This window comes from Natator depressus, chromosome 23, assembly GCF_965152275.1.
Source record: "Natator depressus isolate rNatDep1 chromosome 23, rNatDep2.hap1, whole genome shotgun sequence".
In the NCBI taxonomy this organism is placed as follows: Eukaryota; Metazoa; Chordata; order Testudines; family Cheloniidae; genus Natator; species Natator depressus.
In genome coordinates, this window is record NC_134256.1 from 21,440,486 (window position 1) to 21,449,244 (window position 8,759).

The 8,759-nt window shown below is 61.2% G+C and overlaps 1 protein-coding gene across 1 annotated transcript; it reads left to right on the forward strand.

The window, feature by feature from the left end:
- Nucleotides 1-2,120: 2,120 nt before the first annotated feature.
- On the forward strand, nucleotides 2,121-4,150 carry LRRC4B (leucine rich repeat containing 4B). The gene has a single exon (XM_074937516.1). The coding sequence runs from the start codon at nucleotides 2,190-2,192 to the stop codon at nucleotides 4,125-4,127; it is 1,938 nt and encodes a 645-aa protein (XP_074793617.1). The 5' UTR covers nucleotides 2,121-2,189; the 3' UTR covers nucleotides 4,128-4,150.
- Nucleotides 4,151-8,759: the final 4,609 nt, after the last annotated feature.

The window sequence follows — 8,759 nt, forward strand, 5'->3', positions numbered from 1 at the left end:
CGGATGGTTGTCACTGTAGGTTTGCTGCGATACACTGTGTGTGGGGATGGTTGTTTACGGTGGGTGGTTGCTTTGAGACCCCTTGTTAACGTCAGGTGGTTGTTACACACCGTGTGTGTGTGAACAGTTATTAGTGTCAGTTTTCTAGTCTACAGTGTGTGTGGAGAGGGTTGTGAGGGTGGGGACGTTGATCTGCACTGTGCGTGTCGACCATGCTCCGTATGTGTAGGGTTGTTGCAGTACACCGTGGAGAGGGTTGTTCCTGTCGGATTGCTGCCACGCATGGTGTGCAATTGGTTGTTAATTAAAATTGCTACTGTATACGGAGTGTGAATGGTTGTTTACATAGGGCTTGCTGCAATGCACTGTGGGGACCGTTGTTCTTGGAAGAGTGTTGCAAGAAACGGTGTCAACTAGTAGCTGTGATATAGGGTTGTAGCTATATGCGGTGTGTGAAGAGGGTTGTTAATGAACAATGGTTGGTATACACACTGTGTGAGGAAGGTTGTTACTGCAAGACTGTTGCTAGATCATGTGTGTTGGGGGGCGGTTGTTATTGTGTGGCTGTTGCACCGTTGACACCTGTAGTGTACTGGTTGATGGTGGGTTGTTGCGACACATTGTGTGTGGAGACGGCTGTTAAGGCAGGGTTGCTACCACGTGGCATGTGAGGTTGGTGGTTAATGTAGGGTTGCTGCTGCACACTGTGTGTGTATGCTTGTTGATGGTGGGTTGTTGGTTACATCCTGTGTGTGCGCATGTGTGTTACTGTAGAGCTGTTGCTAAACTCTGTGTGTGGGGCTGGTCGGTAGTGGAGGGCGGCGTCTCTCTAGTCCCTGTGGGGAGGGTTGCTATGGGAAGGATGTTGCTGTCCCCTGGGTGTGAGGATAGCTATTAATGTCGGGTTGCTGCTCCACGCTCTGGGTGTGGTGGTGGTGAAGGTGTGGTTGCTGCTATGCAGTATACGTGGGAACGGCTGATATTGTAGGAATGTTGCTACCCCCCCCCCCCCCCCGCGATGGTATTTAAGGTCGGATTGTTGCTGTACCCAGTACACAGAGATGGCTTATGGGGCTCAGAAGTCGCTATGCGCTGTGTGCGGCCGGCTGTTAATGTAGGGGTGGCACCATGCACTCTGTGCGTGTGTTGGCTTCTCTAGAGGTGTTGCGACCCACTGCGGTGAGGGTTCTTAACGTAGGATTGCTGCTAAACACTGTTTGTGGGGATGGTTGTTAATGTAAGATGTTACTATACTCTGTGTGTGTGTGTACGGTTGGGTAGGGAGTGTTGCTGAGGGTCTGAGGGTCGATGGTCTACTGTGCGAGCGGGAATGATGTGGTAGGTTGTTATCCCCTGGGTGTAGTGTCTGTATCTCAGTAGGGGCTGAGGAGGACGAGCGAGAGCTGCAGGGGTATTCAGAGTCAAAGCAGTTAGTGCTGGGGATTCGAAGGGGGACGACGCCTTGGTCCTAGGGGGTAAGCCGGGCGTTCCCCGGCTTGGGACGTGACCATCACGGGCGTTGGGTTATCCCCTGTCGGAGTCCTGGTTCCTCCATGTGATGCAGCTGCCCACGATGGGCCAGTTACTCACTGTGGGAAATTCAAAACATTTGGGGTTTGGTTTCCTCCTATTTCCATCGAAAATTTTCCATTTTTTTTTAAACGGGGAGCTGAGAAAGGTTGGGATTTCAAACCTGCGTTTTGGGGTGTGGGTGTTTGGGTTTAGGGGGGGAAAGTCTGGGGCCTTTGCAAACTGTTTGCGGAGGGAAATTTTTTTTTTTTTTTTAAATGGGATGGGGGAGGGAGGAAATTTTGTTGCAGGTGATTTTACTCCCAAGGGAATTGTGGATCCCGATGAGATATTGACCTCATCATTGCGTCAAGAGTGGGGGAAATGTCATTGGGCCACTGTGGGGGGTGGTATGGCCCTCACCCCACATCTCAGTCTAACTATAGCCTGCCCTTTATGTGACCTCATGGTGCAGGGACGATGCTGCCTGGTCTCTCTCCTCCTGGGGATGGGCCCCATGGCCCAGGGATGATGCTAACTGGTCTCTCTCCTCCTGGGGTCGGGCCCTTAGGTGCAGGGATGACGCTAACGAGTCTCTCTCTTCTGTTGTGTCTCCAGTCTCTAGGTATTTGAGAGCCTGCCCAGAGGAGGTTTTGCCCATTAAAGCATGAACGTTGGACATGGCTGCCCCCCGTTGCTGCTCCCGGAGGGGGCCGCCGCCTCCCCGTCCCTCTAGGATGCTCTGGAAGCCGGTCCTGCTGCTGGGGCTGTGGCTGCCCTCGCTGGCGTGGGCCGGAGCTTCGCCTACTCCCTGCCCGGCCGCCTGCTCCTGCAGCAACCAGGCCAGCCGGGTGATCTGCACGCGCCGGGAGCTGGTGGAGGTGCCGGAGAGCATCTCCATCAACACGCGGTACCTCAACCTGCAGGAGAACAACATCCAGCTCATCAAGACCGACACCTTCAAGCACCTGCGGCACCTGGAGATCCTGCAGCTGAGCAAGAACCTGATCCGCAAGATCGAGGTGGGAGCCTTCAACGGCCTGCCCAACCTCAACACGCTGGAGCTCTTCGACAACCGCCTGGCCACGGTGCCCACCCAGGCCTTTGAGTACCTCTCCAAGCTGCGGGAGCTCTGGCTGCGTAACAACCCCATCGAGAGCATCCCGTCCTACGCCTTCAACCGGGTGCCCTCCCTGCGCCGCCTGGACCTGGGGGAGCTCAAGAAGCTGGAGTACATCTCCGAGGCGGCCTTCGAAGGGCTGGTGAACCTGCGGTACCTGAACCTGGGAATGTGCAACCTCAAGGACATCCCCAACCTGACGGCGCTGGTGCGGCTGGAGGAGCTGGAGCTGTCGGGCAACCGGCTGGACATGATCCGCCCCGGCTCCTTCCAGGGCCTCACCAGCCTGCGCAAGCTGTGGCTGATGCACGCCCAGGTGTCCACCATCGAGCGCAACGCCTTCGACGACCTCAAGTCGCTGGAGGAGCTGAACCTGTCCCACAACAACCTCATGTCCTTGCCCCACGACCTCTTCACCCCCTTGCACCGGCTGGAGCGGGTGCACCTCAACCACAACCCCTGGCATTGCAACTGTGACGTCCTCTGGCTCAGCTGGTGGCTGAAGGAGACGGTGCCCAACAACACCACCTGCTGCGCCCGCTGCCACGCCCCGGCCAACCTCAAGGGGCGTTACATCGGCGAGCTGGACCAGAGCCACTTCACCTGCTACGCCCCGGTCATCGTCGAGCCGCCCACCGACCTCAATGTGACGGAGGGGATGGCGGCCGAGCTGAAGTGCCGGACGGGCACCTCCATGACCTCGGTCAACTGGCTGACGCCCAACGGGACGCTGATGACGCACGGCTCGTACCGGGTGCGGATTTCCGTCTTGCACGACGGCACGCTCAACTTCACCAACGTGACGGTGCAGGACACGGGGCAGTACACCTGCATGGTGACCAACTCGGCCGGCAACACCACGGCGTCGGCCACCCTCAACGTCTCGGCCGTGGACCCGGCCGCCACCGGCTACACCTACTTCACCACCGTGACCGTGGAGACGCTGGAGACGGCCCAGGAGGACGCGCTGCCCACCAAGAAGGAGCCGGGCCCCACGCCCGCCGTGGGCTGGGACGTGACCTACTCCACCACCTCCCTGACGCCCCGCTCCACCCGCTCCACGGAGAAGCCCTACACCGTGCCCATCACCGACGCGGCCGAGGGCGGCATGAAGGACCTGGACGACGTGATGAAGACCACCAAGATCATCATCGGCTGCTTCGTGGCCATCACCTTCATGGCGGCCGTCATGCTGATCGTCTTCTACAAACTGCGCAAGCAGCACCAGTTCCACAAACACCACGGCCCCACCCGCACCATCGAGATCATCAACGTGGAGGACGAGCTGCCGGCCGCGGCCGGCGCCCCCGGCGACAGCCACCTGGCCCTGCCGGCCCTGGAGCACGACCACCTCAACCACTATGCGGCCTTCAAGGCCCATTACAGCAACAACGCGGGGGCCCTGGCCTGCGCCAAGAACCCCCTGCTGAACTCCATCCACGAACCTCTGCTGTTCAAGAGCAGCTCAAAGGAGAACGTGCAGGAGACGCAGATCTGAGGACGGGGACGCCCCTCGCGGCCTGCCTTCCCCCCCCGCCCCGGCCCGCCCCGGCCCCGCGGCCCGCCACGGGAGGGGGAGCGGGGAAATGCCTCCGGGGAGAGAGAGACCCCCCTAACCCGCCCGCGACGGATCGGCTCCAGTTGGACGCCATGCCCCCCACCCGCTGGAGAGTCCCCCCACTTCCTGGCTCCCATCCCGACTGCCTCTGTGTCCCCCACACACCCCATTCCTGTCCCCCTCCCCACCTGTCTGTCCCCCCCGTTCCTGGCTCGCACCCCAACTGCCTCTGTGTGTCCCCCTGCCCCATTCTTGTCCCCCTCCCTACCTGTCTGTCCCCCCCGTTCCTAGCTCGCACCCCAACTGCCTCTGTGTGTCCCCCTGCCCCATTCTTGTCCCCCTCCCTACCTGTCTGTCCCTCCCCTTCCTGAGATTTCCACCTCTCTCTGGTTTACCCTTTGACATCGGCTTTTATTTTGGCAGTTTTCTCAGTACCCAGTTGATCGAGATGTCTCCGTTCCCGCCCCCCCCCCGCCCCAATCAAAGACCGGGAAGTTGCGTGCCTCCACCCCCCCGCCCCCGCTCTCCGAAACTTTGAAACTTTTTTGATACCGCTGGGCATCCCCGGCCCCACCTGGGGTGCTGGGTTACTAAAAGCGAAAAAAAGGAAACCAACCAACCAACCCTGGAATAATTTTTTTTTTTTGGTGGGGGTCGTGGGATTAAATGGGGTGGGGGGGGGGTGGAGGGTGGAAAAAAACCCGGCACCCAGAGAAAGAGGTGGTGGTTGGGGGGTGGAAACGCCAAAATATTAGTATTTTGTGGTCACGGCTGTTTTGGTGGAGAGTCTGTGCTCAGCCATGGGGCCCTGGCTGGCACAGGCTATGGGTTTTTTTAATGACTATGTGACTCCGGGCGCCCCAGCCCTCGCTCCCCGCGCGGAAACGCAGACCAGAGGTATTTTTTAATTTGTAATAATCTGGGGAGGGGCGGGGAGGGGCGGGGTTTGGGGGGGGAGAGCCGGGAGGGGGGGGTTGTGGGGGTGCACTCCTGCCCCCCCTCCCCCGGAGCCTGTGATCCCAACCATTTCTGGGTCTCGTCCGAGTTTCCTATTTTAATAAAATCCATAAAGGTGTTTGCAAGCGTCTCTCCGAGAGCTGGGGGGGCGGGGGGGGAGGACGGGGGGCGGGAGGGAGCGTGCACCAGCCGCACGCACTGGCTCGCACGCCCACCCTCATACTCTCACACGCAGCAGCTTGCACGCTCACCCTCACACCTCCCTCCCTCAGCACCAACCTCCCCCTGCCCCGACCCCCGATGATGCGGCGCGTGCGGGCCCACCCCCCAGCCCCCGCACCGGGTGCCCACAGCCGCCCTCGCATGCGGAGGCCTGCAGTGGAAAATGCTCCATTCCCTGTTGGGGCTGGCAGAGAGGGGGTGGAGGAGAGGGTCTGCCTAGGCTGGGGGGGTCTCTTCTCTCTCAATGCCCCCCCCCCGGCGTTGGGACGGGAGAAGCGTGCACACTTTGGCCAGGGAGCTGCCTTTGGGGAGTCCCAGGCAACGGAAGCAAAATAACCCTCTAGACGTGGCGGGGGCTGGGGGGGCAGACCTCCAAAGTGTGTGGGGGGTAGGGCAGGGAGAGAAAGAGAGGGTTATACAGGATGTGGGGTGGTGCCCAGTGTGGGGGGGCTATTTCCTAGCCCCCAATTGTGCTGCAGGTTTTACCCCCAGGGACCTGCCACCGGGCTATTCCCCCCCCTCCCAAACCCCGCAATCTCCTCTGCCACCCAGGTGCAAGGAGAGAACCCAGGAGTCCTGGCTCCCAGCCTCCCCCTGCTCTAACCACTGGCTCCCACTCCCCTCCCAGAGCCAGGGAGAGAACCCAGGAGTCCTGGGGCTCCTATCCACTTGGCTAGCATGACACACCCAGGGAGGCTGTTCTGTGAGGGGCCCGCGCCTCTTGCTGGGAGTTTGGGGTCCTGACTGACAGCGTCAGCGACAGGCTTGCAGGGGCTGGGGGTCCAAGGTGGCTGGGTCTGCTCTGCTTGGGGGGGGAGGGGGAAGGGGTCTATGCCAGGAGACAGTGGGTCTGCTGCCCCCTCCCCGGGGCCAGGTGTGTGTGTGGGTGGATTAGGGCAGGGAGCTGTGCAGATGCTGCCCAGGGGGGCCAGGCTTGAGGGGTGACCTTTGCAATGTACCCCTAGGGTGGGAGGGGACAACAGGGGGATGTGTGGGGTCAGTGGGGAATGCGGTGTTATGGGGGTCAGTGGGGCATGTGGGGGGTAGAATCAGCAGAGGACTGTGGGTCATGGGAGGGTCAATGAGGGGGCACAGGTTGTGTGTGGTCAATTGGGGGTGGGGGATTTGTGGTCATGAGGGGGGCTCAGTGGGGCAGCCGGTCATGAAGGCTGAGGGGGGGGGTGTCAGCTGGGGATGCAGTTTCAGGGGGTTCAGTGGGGTGTGTGGGGCCATGGGGGGAGGCAGGCACAGGGTCAATGGAGGATAGAGGGGTGGTGGTGGGGGGCCTGGGGCCCATGGGAGGCCCATGGGGCTTGTCAAGGTGAGGGGAGGAGGTGCAGGGTGGGTGGGGTTTCTGGACACTAACCTGGACCCCCCCTAAGCCCCCAACCCTAATTGAGACAGTCAGACCCAGCCCTCACCTGAGACACCCCCCACCCCAGCCTTGCCCCATCCCCCATCCTGCACTGCAAGTGGTGACCACCAGGCTCCGGGCTGCATTTAGACTGCGTTTGTGGAGTGACACTGGGTTTCCACGCGTCACAGGCCGGGGGCGGGAAGGGGAATGTGGGACTAAAGGAAAATAGCCTCAGAAGCGCTGTGTGAACGGGAGTGGGAGAAATCTCCGTGGGGGGAGCTCCCGGCTACGCCAGCCCCGGCCTCTCCCAGCAGGGGGCGCTGTGGGGAGCAGGGCAGGAGCGCTTCCTGTGGGGGGAGCTCTGTGTCTCTCTAGTCCCCCCACCTATTTATATCTGTCTGTCCCATAGCACCCTATCTATCCCCATCCACCCCCTCTATCTATCTATCCCCATCCACCCCCTCTATCTATCTATCTATCTATCTATCTATCTATCTATCTATCTCCATCCACCCCCTCTATCTATCTATCTATCCCCATCCACCCCCTCTATCTATCTATCTATCTATCTATCTATCTATCTATCTATCTATCTATCTCCATGCACCCTCTCTCTCTCTCTCTATCCCCCCCATCTCTCTCTCCAGTCCGTGGGGTGGGATCCCAGGGAAGGGGAGCTGAGTATTATGGGATACCCACACACTCCTGTTTCCTTCATAGAATACATGTATTTTATCCAGACAGCAGCATCCCTCTGTCGCCATGGTGAGCGGCATTGCTATGGAGAATCTCCCCGTACACCGCCCTCTCTCTGTGGCTGGCAAAGTGAGGGTTTTTTTGCGGGGGGGTGTGTGTGTGCTGGGAGTGGAGAACGGTGGCATCTCCAGGGAATGTCAGTCCCATGGGCCTGGCTGGGATTCGCACCTTGGAAGGGGATTTGGAGCCGCGGGTGCAAAGCCCGAAAGATTCCCCCCCGCCCCAGCCTCATGAACAGCCCCTCCTCCCCCAGGCTCCCACCCTCACTGAGACACCAGGGGGCGCTGTGCTGTAGGGAGCATGGCGGGGGGTGTTCTCTGGCAGCCGGGCCTGGCCCCAGTGCGCTTATGTGGCCCTAGGGGGCGCTGGGCTGCGGGTCGGGGGCCCCCTGGCGGTCAGGGCAGGCCCCGATCCCCCAAGGCGATGCTAGGGGGCGCTGGGCTGCGGGTCGGGGGCCCCCCTGGCGGTCAGGGCAGGCCCCGATCCCCCAAGGCGACGCTAGGAGGCGCTGGGCTGCTGGTTGGGGCCCCCCTGGCGGTCAGGGCAGGCCCGATCCCCCAAGGCGACGCTAGGGGGTGCTGGGCTGCGGGTCGGGGGCCCCCCTGGCGGTCAGGGCAGGCCCGATCCCCCAAGGCGACGCTAGGGGGCGCTGGGCTGCTGGTTAGGGCCCCCCGGCGGTCAGGGCAGGCCCCGATCCCCTAAGGCGATGCTAGGGGGCGCTGGGCTGCGGGTTGGGGGCCCCCTGGCGGTCAGGGCAGGCCCTGATGCCCGAGCACGGTGCGAGTTGGGCGCTGCAGGGAGCAGGTTTTGGGGGGGGGCAGGGGGTTTTCTCTGTGGCAGATGTTTTCCTCTATTACCGTCTCTTTTGCTTGTCTGCAGCCTGGCACAGTGAGCTGCCTCGCGGCCTCCCACTCCCAGGCTGGGCCGGCGTGTGGCGGATGCAGCCTCATTTACCTTTGAGCTCCTCCTAGCTGCAGAAACCCAGCAGAGGGAAAGCGACAGCCTGGCAAAGCAGCCAGGGGCTGACTGCAGCCTGGCAATGAGCGACCGACGCAGCCCCGCAATAGTCAGCTGCGGGACAGCGAGCCAGGACTCCTGGGTTCTGTCCCCGGCTCTGGGAGGGGAGTGGGGTCTAGTGGGTGAGAGCAGGGGGGCTGGGAGGGAGGACTCCTGGGAGGGGAGTGGGGTCTAGTAGATTGCAGATGGGGCTGGAGGCTGGGAGCCAGGACTCCTGGGTTCTATCTCTGGCTCTGGGAGCGGGGGGCAGAGCCCCTCCTGTG